The sequence below is a fragment of the Mustela putorius genome, unplaced genomic scaffold (genome assembly GCF_011764305.1).
Source record: "Mustela putorius furo isolate JIRA1106 unplaced genomic scaffold, ASM1176430v1.1 tig00003862_pilon_pilon_pilon, whole genome shotgun sequence".
Lineage (NCBI taxonomy): Eukaryota > Metazoa > Chordata > Mammalia > Carnivora > Mustelidae > Mustela > Mustela putorius.
The window spans coordinates 2,376,781-2,391,988 of record NW_025422014.1 but is presented as its reverse complement, the minus strand read 5'-3'; the positions used below and the strand labels follow the sequence as shown (position 1 = coordinate 2,391,988).

The following is a 15,208-nucleotide window of genomic DNA, read 5'->3' as shown; positions in this document are numbered from 1 at the left end:
TATCGTGAAAATGTCTATGCTACCCAGAGCAATCTATACATTTAATGCAATCCCTATCAAAATACCATCAAGTTTTTTTTTTGCATAAATGGAACAAATAATCCTAAAATCTGTATGGAACCAGAAAAGACACCAAATAGCCTGAGGAATGTTTAAAAAGAAAAGCAATGCTAGTGGCCTCACAACTCCGGACTTCAAGCTCTATTACAAAGCTGTAATCATCAAAACAGTATGGTACTGGCACAAAAACAGACACAGGGAACAGACACAGACACAATGGAACAGAATAGAGAACTCAGAAATGGACCCTCAACTCCATGGTCAGCTAATCTTCGACAAAGCAGGAAAGAATATCCATTAGAAAAAAAAAAAAACAGTATCTTCAACAAATTGTGTTGGGACAATTGGACAGCCACATGCAGAAAAATGAAACTGGATCATTTTCTTGCAAGGTACACAAAAAATAAACTCAAAATGGATGAAAGACCTAAAGGTGAGACAAGAATCCATCAAAATCCTGGAGGAGAATACAGGCAGCAACCTCTTCAACCTCAGCTGCAGCAACTTATTCTTAGACACATCGCCAAAGGCAAGGGAAACAAAAGCAAAAATGAACTATTGGGACTTCATAAAGATAAAAAGCTTTGCACAGCAAAGGAAAAAGTCAACAAAACCAAAAGACAACTGACAGAATGGGGAAAGATATTTGGAAATATCATATCAGAGACAGGGCTAGTATCCAAATCTATAAGGAACTTATACCAAAGTTATATAAAACTCAATACCCAAAGAACAAATAACCCAGTCAAGAAATGGGCAGAAGATATGAACAGACATTTCTGCAAAGAAGGCATCCAAGTGGCCAACAGACACATGAAAAAGTGCTCAACATCTCCTGGCATCAGGGAAATACAAATCAAAGCCACAATGAGATACCACCTCACATCAGTCAGAATGGCTAAAATTAACAAGTCAGGAGCCACTCTGGAAAACAGTATGGAGGTTCCTCAAAAAGCTGAAAATAGAGCTACCTTATGACCCAGCAATTGCACTGTTGGGCCTTTCCCCCAAAGGTACAAATGTAGTGATCTGAAGGGGCACATGCAGCCTAATGTTTATAGCATCCGTGTCCACAATAGCCCAACTACGGATAGAGCCTAAATGTCCTGTGGCAAATGAATGGATAAAGAAGATGTGATGTGATACACACACACACACACACACACGTGCGTGTGCACGCAATGTAATATTATGCAGCCATCAAAAATGAAATCTTGCCATTTGCAATGATGTGGATGGAACTAGAGGATATTATGCTAAGTGAAATAAGTCAATCAGAGAAAGACAATTATCATATGATCTCGCTGATATGTGAAATTTGAGTAACAAGGTAGAGGATCATGGAGGAAGAGAGGAAAAAAATGAAAGGGGACAAAACCAGAGAGGGAGACAAACCCTAAGAGACTCTCAATCTCAGGAAACAAACTGAGTGTTGCTGGAGTGGAAGGGGGTGGGAGGGATAGGGTGGCTGGGTGGTGGACACTGGGGAGTGTATGTGCTATGGTGAGTGCTGTGAATTGTGTAAGACTGATGAATCACAGACCTGTATCCCTGAAACCTATAACATATTACAGGTTAATAAAAATAAAAAATTATAGTTCAGACCTTTTTTTTTATATCTGTATTAATTAAATCCCTGTCTATGAGTTCTACTTCCTGTCCTTTCTTTTGGGGTGAATTTCTCCATCTCGTCATTTTGTCTAGAAAACAAAGGAAGAAACAAAGCAAAACAAAAACAGAAAGAAAAAAAAAACACAAGTAGATCTTGTGTGTGCTTTGGTGTGCTTGTTAAAAGAACGCAGATCTCAAAATAAAAAATAAAATAAAATGAAAATTAAAAATAGATAAAAATATGTAAATAACTAAAATAATTTTAAAAAAGAATTGGAAAAATAAGAAATGAAAATATAAAGAAGAAAGACTAAATGTAAAAACGACGCTAGATTCCTTTTCTAGAGCTAATGCTTTGCAGCACTCTGAATTAGTGGGAGTGTTGTTTGTGCTGGTCTTCTGGGGTAAGAGCCTGCTGGGCTGATCCTTAGACTGTCTTGTTTTCAGTGGAAATGTGCTTCTAGGATGCAGAAGGTTGGGGCTTGGTGTAAGCGGCTCCATCCTCCTCTAGGCGACGCTGTTTTGCTCCCTGAAGTGTTTCAGTGCTGATGGGAGGGATGAATATGCCAGAGCCCTGCTCTCTAGCTTCAGCACCGAAATTTCGAGCCACCCCACTTTTCAGTGAGCCCTCACAGGAGAGTATTCAATCACCCTTCTTGGGTCCCAGGTTTCTGTCTGAACCCTGCATTCACCCTGCCTATGACCAAGGTTTTCGATCTCAGGCACGCAACTGAGTTTCAAAACTCCCAATTTGAGGGACTCCTATGGCATAGACCCACGCTTTTCCTCTGGTGGTGGGTCTTACCACCCTTTTGCTATTTTATAGCCCGTCCCAGGAAAGCAGTTTAACAACTACAAAGTGGTTCACAGTTTATGGCAAAGCAGAGCATTGAATCAGTACCAAAACCAGCATCTCCTAGCTGGCTTCCCTGCTCCTCTGCCTGGAAATAGGGCAGCAAATTGGCTCCACCTGTTCTTGTTGCAACTCAGGGGTTCTTCAGACCCTGCTGTCACTCTTGGGATTCTGCCCCCCTTTGCCACCCAAGCACCTTTAAGCCAGGCATGTTCCCGATGGTGACAGGCTTCTTAAAGTTCTGATTTTGTGTTCTTCTTATACTTTGCAGTTGCCTCCAGAAACAGGCTCCCTCCCTGCCCCCATACCAACAGCTCTATCTCCCCCAAGTCAATTCTCTGCACCTCCTACCTTCCTAAAGTTGGTCATTTTTGTCCTTGATTTGCAGTTTTTGTTCTCTCAGACCTCTGATTGATTTCTTGGGTGTTCAGAATGATTTGATAACTAGCTGTGTTCAAAGGATGAGACAGCTTAGGGTCCTCCTCCTCCTCCTCCACTATCTTAACTCCTCCAGCCATTTATTCCTAATAATATCTTAATCTGAACTAACATTTAACAGAACTAGCTAGCTAGTCACTATCAAGGAATTCTATCTTCCTTTCTTCTGCTAAGCTGTTGGGACTTGAACCTATTACATATGAGACTATAGCAAAATGGTAATACTGGTATTTTAGTATTTATTTTTTATATTACCAAAACATTGGCATTTTATAAAAATCTGAGATAAAATTTTCACAGTTGTCTAGCTACATGTTGTCCTCAGATATTACACCTGAAAAGGGTCCAGAGAGAAATAGTAAGGGTTCTTTATACTTTTGGCTTGAATCTTTCCAAATAGAATGATTAAAAATTAATGATGTAGGGCACCTGGGTGGCTCTGCCTTCGGCTCAGGTCATGATCTCATAGTCCTGGGATCGAGGCCGCATTGGGCTTTCTGCTCAGGGGGGAGCCTGCTTCCCCTCTCTCTCTCTGTCTGCCTACTTGTGACCTCTCTGTCAAATAAATAAATAAAATCTTTAAAAAAAATTAGTGATGTAGGGGCGTCTGGGTGGCTCAGTGGGTTAAAGCCTCTGCCTTCCTGGGATCCCAGCGTCCTGGGATCGAGCCCCACATCGGGCTCTCTGCTCAGCAGGGAGCCTGCTCCCTCCTCTCTCTCTCTCTCTCTGCCTGCCTCTCTGCCTACTTGAGATCTCTCTCTGTCAAATAAATAAATAAAATCTAAAAAAAATTAATGATGTATTTTATGGTGACTAACACAACACAATTAAAAGAGAAAGAGAATGATTAAAAAAAAGAGAAAGGAAGTAAAAAAATAAAAGAGAGAAAGGAAGAAAGGGAAAGAGAAAGAAAGAAAATATCAGCGCCTGGGTGGTACAGTAGGTTAAGGTTCTGACTCTTGTTTTGGGCTCTGGTTGTGATCTCAGAGTGGTGATATCAAGCCCTGCACTGGGCTCTGTGCTCAGCAGGGAGTCTGCATAAGATGTAGGGGCGTCTGGGTGGCTCAGTGGATTAAAGCCTCTGCCTTCGGCTAGGGTCATGATCCCAGGGTCCTGGGATTGAGCCCCACACTGGGCTCTCTGCTCAGCAGGGAGCCTGCTTCCTCCTCTCTCTGCCTGCCTCTCTGCCTACTTGTGATCTCTGCCTGTCAAATAAATAAATAAAATTTAAAAAAAAAGACTCTCTTCTCCTTCCAGCCCTCCCCCCTTGCTTCTCTCTAATAAAATCTTTTTTTAAAAAAAGAAAGAAATCTCAATTAAAAGAAGTGACGAGAGGTCAGCCTTATGAGAATGAATTTGACATTTAAGGGGGAAAGAAGCGAAGAAAGGAGGAAGTCTAACCAGAGAGGAACAGAAGAACTTGGGTTTTCAGGGGTCTTGGAATTGGTCCTAGAAACCACCCTCCCTCTTTTTCCTTTTCTCCTCAGATTTCCATACTATTCTCTCTTTCTGTTTCTCTAAACTTTCTCCACCACTCAGTTCTAAGAAGACTCCATGAGAATTAGATAGAGGCCCAAACTGTTTGTAGGGGAAATAAAAATGACTGATAAACTTAAGAAAAGGTGTTTGGAGTTACTGATAATTCAGGAACAAGTAATTAAAACTAGGTATGATGAGAGAATTTTATTTTTTTTTAAAAGATTTTATTTATTTATTTGACAGACAGAGATCACAAGTAGGCAGAGAGGCAGGAAGAGGAGGAAGCAGGCTCCCTGCTGAGCAGAGAGGCCTATGCGGGACTCGATCCCAGGACCCTGGGATCATGACCTGAGCCGAAGGCAGAGGCTTTAACCCACTGAGCCACCCCGGCGCCCCTGATGAGAGAATTTTAAAACAAGAAAAGGGATAAGGGTGGTAAGAATATTTTTAAAGTGTGCGTGTTGTTCATAGAGAAGTTTTCGAGTACCATGTAACTCTGGGCATGACTCAGGATGTAAATGACTCTGACTTCAGATTTTAAATACTGAATTGATACAATACTATATTTGCAGGAATATTTTGGCATTTAGGTGGGGGCAGGGACCAAAACAAAAGAATATTTTGGCATTTCAGGACCTTAAAACTCTCTTTTAAAATTTCAATTTCTGGGACGCCTGGATGGCTCAGTTGGTTAAGCAGCTGCCTTCAGCTCAGGTCATGATTGGGCTCCTTGCTTGGCAGGGAGCCTGCTTCTCCCTCTGCCTCTGCCTGCCACTCTGTCTGCCTGTGCTCACTCTCGCTCCTCTCTCTCTGACAAATAAATAAATAAAATCTTAAAAAAAAATAAAAAATAAATAAAATTTCAATTTCTGTCACAGAAACCTCTCCCTTTGCCTCCCATCCCAATCCCAAAAAAGTAATGAAACCCTTCTCTGTACCCATAACATGTATTCTCCCACCAGCACATAGGACTGCATTTGTTTTCTTGTTTATTTCCACAAGATTGTAAACAACTCAAGAGCAAAGACCTTTTTTTTCTTTATTCAATCTGTAGTTTTACTGAGCATGTACTATGCAGCCATTTTAGAAAATGAGCATACAGAGATGAATAAGACAATATTCCTGTTCTCAAGGGAATTACAGTTAGGGGAGAAAAGAGGTAACTACAAGATAGAATAAGAGACCTCAGCCTGCACTAAATAAAAGAGGAGGGGTATAGAACCCAAAGTGGGAGGTCAGGAAAACTTCCCAGAAATTGTGTTTGAGCTGTGTTTGAGGGGGGGAAACATTTCATTAATTTTATTTGAGGGTCACAAAAAGAACTTCAGACCTGAAGTTCTCTAGCTGTGACTGCTGGCCGCAGAGCCATGGCCAGGCATCATGAACTGGAAGGCTCAAACCAAATGGATCATTTCTGAGTCTGGATATTTGGGGATGCCCACATATCCTGATGAGTTTCTTCCAGATCTAAGTCATTTACAAAGCACTCATTGGAATATACTAGTCATCACTGACTATGCAGGCAGGGTTTACCTGAATGTCTTTAAATTGTTCCCCCAAAGAGCCCGAAGACCATGATTCAACATTTTAACCATAAGTCATACCTTCTCCAGCTGTACTCATATTTTCAGGACAATGATGAAATTACAAAGTGGTGTCAATGAGTAAATGCCAACATGGGGTGGAGGCCAAGGCATTACTATTTTAGTTTTGATGTGTGGTAAAATATGCATACAATTTGCCATCTTAGCCATTTTTTTTGAAATAAGCTCTAAGCCCAATGTGGGGCTTGAACTCAAGAGTTCCATGTTCTACTGACTAAGCCAGCCAGGTGCCCCTAAATTCTACTTCCACAGATTAAAGAGAGTCCATTGAAATTCTTCCCTTCTTCTGAAGCCTATATCAGCCGTTCTAGGGAAATGCCTCTCTCATTAGGACCCTTCTCTCAGGGTCTTGATGTCAGGAAACAATTCAAGGTAGACTAACTATGATTTCCATGTCTCCAGGGAATAATTTACATCTCACACTGAAACCTAATCCATAGGAAATTCACAGCAAAACTGGAAACCCATAGGCCTTTCCTTGGAACAACTTTTGGTGAGCTGTGTCACCTATCTAAGGCAGATTTTCTTTAGCAGTCAAAATGAAGGGACTGATTAAATGGTATTTATGGTTCTTTTGGCTTTGATTTTCTGTCAGATTAACACCGCTACAGTTGGTTTCATTCTTGGTTATACCTGGGCATTTAAATCAAGATCTGATACTAACATATTGGTTTCAAGTAGATCCTTTCTAAAAAATACTTCAATGCATATTAAACAACCTGCAGCTATAATGGTCTCCACAAGCATTTCACAGCTTCTTCAGAAATCTGATTACAAAACATCCTACATTTCAACTGATTTAATTCAATATCAAACCTGAATATCACAAATGATACATATTCAAATTTAACTATATCTTTAATATTTTGCACCTAAAACAGTGGTGCTAGAAGGAACACTAAAGTAATTTAGTTCAATGCACTTGCATCAGAATAAAGAAATAGGTCCTGAAAGAACCTATTTCAAGTGACTTGCCTATGGTCACATAGCTAGACAGAGAATAAGAACTAAAATCTGTTTAAGAGCTAGATCTCTCTACTTCCTGTCCAGTGTTCCCATTCCATGTTTGCAAATGTACTGTTGTTCAGTCTCATATAACGTCATAATCCGTCTGGGTAACTGTTTCAAATCAATTATTTAGTACAAAAAGGTAATGACCTAGTCACAGTGTTCACCAACTGGGACAAAACTAGATCAACCATGGAAGACAGCCATTCACCTACTTATCCTGGCTGTTTTAACTAACCTACAACAACATTAATGAAAGATAACATATGGAATCCTGGAAGAATGTATCTCGATTTAGAAATACTTAAGGAAATTGGCCTATCAAACTTACTGTAGAAATTTAATTATATTTTCTTTATTTTTAAGATGTTATTTATTTATTTGACAGAGAGAGAGAGAGAGATCACAAGTAGGCAGAGAGGCAGGCAGAAAGAGAGGGGGAAGCAGGCTCCCCACTGAGCAGAGAGTCTGATGTGGGATTCGATCCCAGGGTCCTGAGATCATGACCTGAGCTGAAGGCAGAGGCTTAACCCACTGAGCTGCCCCAAAATTTAATTATAATAGCCCAGAGGCACCTGGGTGGCTCAGTCTGTTAAGTGACTGGCTCTTGATTTCGGCTCAGGTCATGATCTAAGGGTTGTGAGATAGAGCTCTGCATCAGGCTCCACACTCAGCAGGGAATCTGTTTGAGATTATCTCCCTCTCCCACTGCCCCTCCCCTCCGCCTGCTCTCAAGTGCACGCTTCTCTCAAATAAATAAATAAATCTTTTTTAAAAAACTGAAATAACCTAATATTATAATCCTAATTTAATGTTTTAAATTCACCCCCTTTTCATGTTAATAAAAAAACTTAAGAGTTTAGATTGTAAAAGTTTATTGATGTGGTCAAAAAGCAAACAGCCAGACATTTGGTTATCTTTGCTACTACAATGTGTCATTTTGAATAGTATTTTTAAAATGCATAACAAATATTCAAAAATTACTAGAAAAGTAAATTAAGAGTCTACATAAGGCACTTCAGATGAAAGCGAACTTCAAAATTTCCACAAAAGTAACTCTAAGTTTAGTAAATCTGCACTCTACAGATTTTAGCCAGAATGCAATTCTTCTCCTTCCACAAGAAAAATGTGCTCTTAAGGGAGACAAAACAAATACAAAAAAGCGTCATTCTTTTGATGCTCATGGCACATCATAGGGAGCTATACAGATTACATGGCAGTAGTATAACCCTGGTCAATTTGTTCAAATCAGGGCATCTTCATACAAATGTCATAAGAATCACAGCATAAATTTATTTGGCCTGAGACAATTATAAGGACAGCAGATAAGGAATCCAGAATCACACAATTTATAGGGAAGTAATTAACAAAAAGTGGAACCACTAAAGAGTAAAAAGGTCAACTATATGCCCTGACCTGCCAAATCTTGGAACAAAAACAAAAAAGCCACATAAAATATTTCTTCTTAGGCAATTATATTCATCTCTTCTGCAAATCTCTATGATATAAGACTTCTAGACCACATGGTTAAGTTATTAGATGGTAAATAGTAGGCAAAGTATTATTTTGACATAATACTTTTAAGATTTAAAATTGTTCACAGTCATTATTATCGTATTTCCATAACAGTGAAACTATGGAGAAGGTTATGGCTAGATCTAATGAGAGCCAAAGCAAAAATTTGGACAAAAATTTGGTTAGCATATATGGTTATTTCCACTGACAGAAAAAAAAGACAAAACTCAAAACCTCTTCAAATGTTTACTGTTTCTCCACTTCAAGTTAAAGGATGAAGGCTAAAGTAATAGCAAAAACATAACTTTCAAGAAACAATTTACTTTCTATTCATAAGCAACAACTCAATATATCAGGATATGCTTTTCCCAATCTAGGGGAGTCCTTTTCCTAAATACAAGGGTTAATGAAATACGTTAGAACTGTAATACAGGAATCGACTTAACTAGATGAACCTATTTTTTTCTGTGAGGTACAAATGAAAGAAATGACAATCTCTAATTTGTAGAAACAGTTCAGACCATTTTTAAGTTACACTGATTTTTAGCACTAAGCCACATTTTATTAGAGGGGCCTACCTAAAATAAATTAAGGAGACAGAATGAACCTGAAATCTTTCCAAATAAAAGGAGTTAACACCACACTCATGCAGAAATCATAATCCTGTATTTAGACTTTCTAATGTCTACAGCTACCAAGAAGCATAGCTAGCACTGTATTTCAGTAGGAAACATGAAGGAGGGAGAGGACTGGCTAGTCTTCTTTTCTAAAGGCTAGGCACGTCAGAAGATCACATAGCACATAATGATTTTTCTGCCCAAAAGTAAAGATGTGCAAAGTATACACATCCATGCAAATGTGAAACAGCTAATAATGCATTCCTGATGCATTTGTCTGTAATAGGCATATGTAGGAACACCTGGTCAGGACTATTTTCCCCTACCTTTGGATAAGATAATATAAAATTAGATGGCTAACAGTTAACTAAAGCAGTTCTGAACCTTGTTCTAATTCAAATGTAGTTATAAAATTTTTATAATGTACTTAATACTATTAAATTAAATGTTATACATACAGTTCATCAGGGAGGGAAGGTTAAAAGGAGAACTGTATCCAAATACTTCATGATTTTGACAAGAAATTGCTTGTTAAGGCACTACAAATCTTTGGTTAAATGATTAACTATTTAAATCACTTGAAAAAAAGAGGTAATACAAAATACACAAATTTCATTCTTCTTTTCAAACACACACACACATTTTTCATTTTTCAATTTCCATTACTCCAGTGTCTATATATCTCTGGGATCCTTTTTAACTCATCAGAAAGCTGAAACAAAAATATTAAAAAAACGATTAGTCTCTAAAAAAACAATAGGCCTTACTTCTAATAAATATCTTGATTTTAGACAAAAGAGCATTTGGGTGCATGTATAATAAACTTTGAGTATTAATAACAAAAAGGGAGAAACGCCAACATATTTTAAGATAGTCTTAGAAGAGAAGGAAATAGACATAAACTTGTTTTTAAAAAATCTCGTGAAGAGAGACACTGATTAATAATTGGATCAACCATGGTGATGAAATAAGCAATAGAAATCCCAGCAAGATTACCCTTGCATCCCAGTTAGTATTCTATAAAGAAAAAATTATTTTAAAATATAAATACACAGAAGAATAAATCAAGAATCAAAGTTCTAGTAGGTTTTGTTCTTAAAATTAAGTTACATTTGCCAGCCCAAGTGTCCATTAACTGGTAAGTGGATAAAAAAGAAGGAAGTTTTGCCATTTGCAATGACATGGATAAGCCAGAGAGTATTCTGCTAAGTGAAATAAGTCAGAGAAAGACAAATAACATATGATTTCACTCATGTGTGGAATTTAAGAAATAAAACAAGCAAAAGGAAAAAAAAGGGGCAAATCAAGAAAAATACTCTTAACTATAGAGAGCAAACTGAGGGTCACCAGAAGGGAGGTGAGTTGGGGGGATAGGTTAAAGTGATGGGGATTAAGGAGTGCACTTGTGATAAGCATCTTGATTTTAGACAAAAGAGGTGTCAATAGGTATTGTATGGAAGTGTTCAATCACTGTATTATACACCTGAAACTAGTATTACACTGTATGTTAACTAACTAGAATTTAAGTAAAAACTTAAAAGAACTAAAAATTAAGTAAGTTTGCAAGAAACAACATGCAAAAGAAGATTAATTTATGATGTTCACTGATTAAAAGGCATCCAGGAATGTCATGAAATAATGAATCAACTAGAGAGTTGTTCAAAATTGTCTACTAAAGGGGCTTCTGGGGTGCCTGGGAGGCTCAGTTGGCTGGGCGACTGCCTTAGGCTCAGGTCATGACCCTGGAGTCCCAGGATCCAGTCCTGCATCAGGCTCCCAGCTTCATGTAGAATCTGCTTCTTCCTCTGACCTTCTTTCCTCTCATGTTCTCTCTCTCACTCTCTCTCAAATAAATAAAATCTTTTTTAAAAATTTCACTTGATATACTTTATCTTTAGTGTTCATAATCCTTTACACAACAGGACAATGTTGTATTAAAAGAACATGAATTATGGTGCCTGGCACTCAGATGATAAAACTCACAACATCCCCCATTATGTAGGTATATTTCTTGTGGCTATTAACAGAATAAAATCAAGAATTTAGATCAGGGGAGTTAATTTCTTCCCTGAGCCTTAGAGATCACTATGAACATTTCAAGACAGTTAGATCTTCTTGAACACTCCTTCCTATACTCTTTATAAACTGGATTCTAAAAAAAAGTTGTTTATGCCATCTAAAGAGCCCTAAAAAGTAGAGGTGTGTGAAGTTTAAAAAAACATTAAAAAAATAATTTGTTCAAGAGAAAATAGGGTATGCAGACAATGTATAAAATATTCTAACCATTAAGTGTTCTTCAGATTTCTAGATTAAATTAGGTGATGTCAGAATAACCCTCAAAAATGTTCCTGAGAAATCACATACTATTGTCCACTGTATCATAATTATCTTAAGTTAACTTTTATAAGCAACACACTTAAGTTAAAGCTTATATCTGCTTTAGAAGCTACAACAGTTTGGAGGTAAAGCAAAAAAAAAATATTACAAAGCAACAGCAACTCTAATCATTCTAAGTATAGGTAATCACTATGTAAGTGTAAAGTAATCATACCTATATGGATATCCATGATATTTAGATCTGAAAATAGAGAGCATCCAACTGAAGAATAATACAACAAGCGCAATACCGGCCACACACATTACTGCAGAAAAACAAAAGTGTAAAATGAGCATGTTAGACGTAATAAAGAACTAGGGCATAAATGGTAGTCTACACTTCCAAGAGTGAAAATTTAGTGGTAAACCTCAACTTTCCAAAAATTTCCATGCCCATTCTTAAATCTTTAGGATTCTGCCTTCCCATTTAATTTGACCGATTACAATACAATAGAGTAGTTCCATTTATATGCTTGTGCAATTTAATTTTGTGAAGTAATAAAGTCATCACAGTCAAGAATTTAGTGTTAAAGAAGCACATAGATGGCTCAATAGGTCAAGCATCTGACTCTTGATTTCAGCACAGGTCATGATCTCAGGGTTTAAGATGGAGCCTTGGGGCACCTGGGTGGCTCATTGGGTTAAGCCTCTGCCTTCCGCTCAGGTCGTGATCTAGGGGTCCTGGGATGGAGTCCTGCATCTGCCTCTCTGCTTGGCAGGGAGCCTGCTTCCTCCTCTCTCTCTCTGCCTGCCTCTCTGCCTACTTGTGATTTCTGTCAAAAAAAAAAAAAAAAAAAGATCGAGCCTTGAGTACTGCGCCATGCCGCAGAGCCTGCTTCTCCCCCTCATCTTCTGCCCCTCCCCCATGCATGTGAGCATGCTCACACTAATAAATCTTTAAACAAAAAAGAATTAGTGTTAGAAAATTTTACTTAGTCACTTAGTCACTTAATAAATTTCTTCTATAGCGTTAAATGTGGCCTTTTGTGTGTGTTAATACAGCAGTTGAAGTTCTAGGGAAACGTACTTATTGGCCGACACTAAAAACCTTGTCTTGTTATACTTTAGGGAGCAATTCTTTTTCCTTTTTAAATTTTCACACAATATAATTAGGTGTTAAAAGGTAAATGTTAAATATATTTTTAATGAGTATTAACACATGACACAAAATGTGGTATGGATACTGATTTACAGACATCTGGGGCACCTGGGTGGTTCAGTGGGTTCAGCCTCTGCTTTCAGCTCAGGTCATGATCTCAGGGTCCTGGAATTGGGCTCTCTGCTCAGCAGGGAGCCTGCGTGCCCCCTCCCCACCGCCTCGCCTGCCTCTCTGCCTACCTGTGATCTCTGTCTGTCAAATAAATAAATAAAATCTTTAAAAAAAAAGACATCTAACAACATCATTGTGACACCCTCACTTGAAAGTACTTTATTCATTTATAGGTAACTACACCACCTACATAAGGAACTCATTCAACGTGGATACCTCATTTGAATAATGAGGGGGAAATACCATGAATCTTGGTCCTAAATTCACACTCTCTCCATTAATCTCATATGCTCTAGTTTAGCATAGCAGTTAACAACCTTAACTTTGGATGCCGATCCCACAATGCTCAGGTATGATTCTCATAACTTGAGGCTCTTTCAAGTCCTGAAACTAAGACTGGCTAAGAAGCATAGTGGTGGGGATGTGGGAAAGCATGTGTTCTACACCCATGGAAATTCTAGGGAAACATACTTATTGGCTGACTCTAAAAACACAATTTTTAGTCTTATTATACTTAGGGAGCCATTCTTTTTCCTTTTTAAATCTTCACATAATATAATTAGGGGCTAAAATGAAAATGTTACACATATCTTTTAGTAAGTATTAACACATGAGCTATTGTATAAGTCTTTTTTATCTAATACACACACACACACACACACACACACACACACACCCCTGTGTGTATATATAGTATCAGTGTATTTACATTTGTATTCTACTTTTTTCACATAATATATCTAAAAGTGTTTAGGGCAGTTTCTGGTAGATAACAAATATTAAATAAGTATTTGTTATTATTAGTTGTGATTATTCTAATGTGCCACCAAAGTGTTTTATAATTAATTCATACTACCAATGTAGCATTCAGAGGGCCTTTTCCCAATAATGAATACCGAAATAGGCAAATTTTTAAAAGTCAGGTAATGAAAGGATTTATACCGACTGGATACAAAATTGATACATTAGTTCTACTTTTGTAATATGTAAAAATTCATTTCAATTCAGCAAAATAAGAATCTCCCAAATTTAAAATCCAATGTCATCACATTTTTTCAAATAAACAAGTACACTATATTTAGGAGGTTAATTTGATGACATACACCCTTTTAGCCATAAAGGGAAAACTCTGACTTAAATGTATTTTATATGAGTGAAATAAAATTACACTGTTAGCATTTCTTTGCAACAAATACCAATGTGTGAATATTTTAATATATAAAAAGTCCATCCAAACCAATATAAAAAGTACTAAGGATAATATATAAATGGCAAAAGACAAAGACTTTTTTTTTTTTTTTTTATTTTTAAAGATTTTATTTATTTATTTGACAGAGAGAAATCACAAGTAGATGGAGAGGCAGGCAGAGAGAGAGAGAGGGAAGCAGGCTCTCTGCTGAGCAGAGAGCCCGATGCGGGACTCGATCCCAGGACTCTGAGATCATGACCTGAGCCGAAGGCAGCGGCTTAACCCACTGAGCCACCCAGGCGCCCAAGACAAAGACTTTTTATAGAAGTGAAAACACAGGGGCGCCTGGGTGGCTCAGTGGGTTAAGCCGCTGCCTTCGGCTCGGGTCATGATCTCAGGGTCCTGGGATCGAGTCCCGCATCGGGCTCTCTGCTCAGCAGGGAGCCCGCTTCCCTCTCTCTCTCTCTGCCTGCCTCTCCATCTACTTGTGATTTCTCTCTGTCAAATAAATGAATAAATAAATCTTTAAAAAAAAAAAAAAAAAAAAAAAAAAAAAAAAAAAAAAAAAAAAGAAGTGAAAACACAAACAGCTGATAAACATTCAGAAAAATATTCAACTTCGTTAATAACCAAAGTACAGGGGCGCCTAGGTGGTTCAGTGGGTTAAGCCTCTGCCTTCAGCTCAGGTCATGTTCCCAGGGTCCTGGGATGGAGCCCCACATTGGGCTCTCTGCTTGGCAGGAAGCCTGCTTCCCTCCCTCTCTCTCTCTGCCTGCTTCTTTGCCTACTTGTGATCTCTGTCAAATAAATAAATAAAATCTTAAAAAAAATAACCAAAGTACAAAATAACATTTGCCCCTTATCTGATTAGCAAGTACACACACACACACACACACACACACAATTTTTAATGAGCTTAGCTAATGCTGACAAAGCATCTTTAAATACCACTAGTAGGAATCTCAACTGTAACATCTGGGGAAACAATTTAGCATCATCAGTTTAAAATATCAAGGGGATTAAAAATACTACTACAGAGGTATGATAAAAGTCATTCTACTTTTAGGAATCTACCTTAGAGAGTTCATAGAGAATAAAGCTTAGTATACTACGATAGTCACTAAAGAAGTATTTATTATAATGGAAGTTTGAAAAAAACCTAAATGTTTGACAGAATCAGAATAGTTA

At 37.9% G+C, this 15,208-nt stretch overlaps 1 protein-coding gene across 2 annotated transcripts in view; it reads right to left on the bottom strand.

Annotated features, from left to right (window-relative positions):
• Positions 1-7,911: 7,911 nt before the first annotated feature.
• MAGT1 (magnesium transporter 1) overlaps positions 7,912-15,208 on the bottom strand; it is an 80,450-nt gene continuing 73,153 nt past the window's right edge. For both annotated transcript variants that reach the window (XM_004777107.3, XM_013048171.2), the window contains exons 9-10: positions 11,737-11,827; positions 7,912-9,897 (exon numbers count right to left, since the gene is read on the bottom strand). In XM_004777107.3, the coding sequence (XP_004777164.2) occupies positions 9,882-9,897; positions 11,737-11,827 (107 nt within the window). In that variant the 3' untranslated portion in view covers positions 7,912-9,881. The remainder of the gene's footprint in view (positions 9,898-11,736; positions 11,828-15,208) is intronic.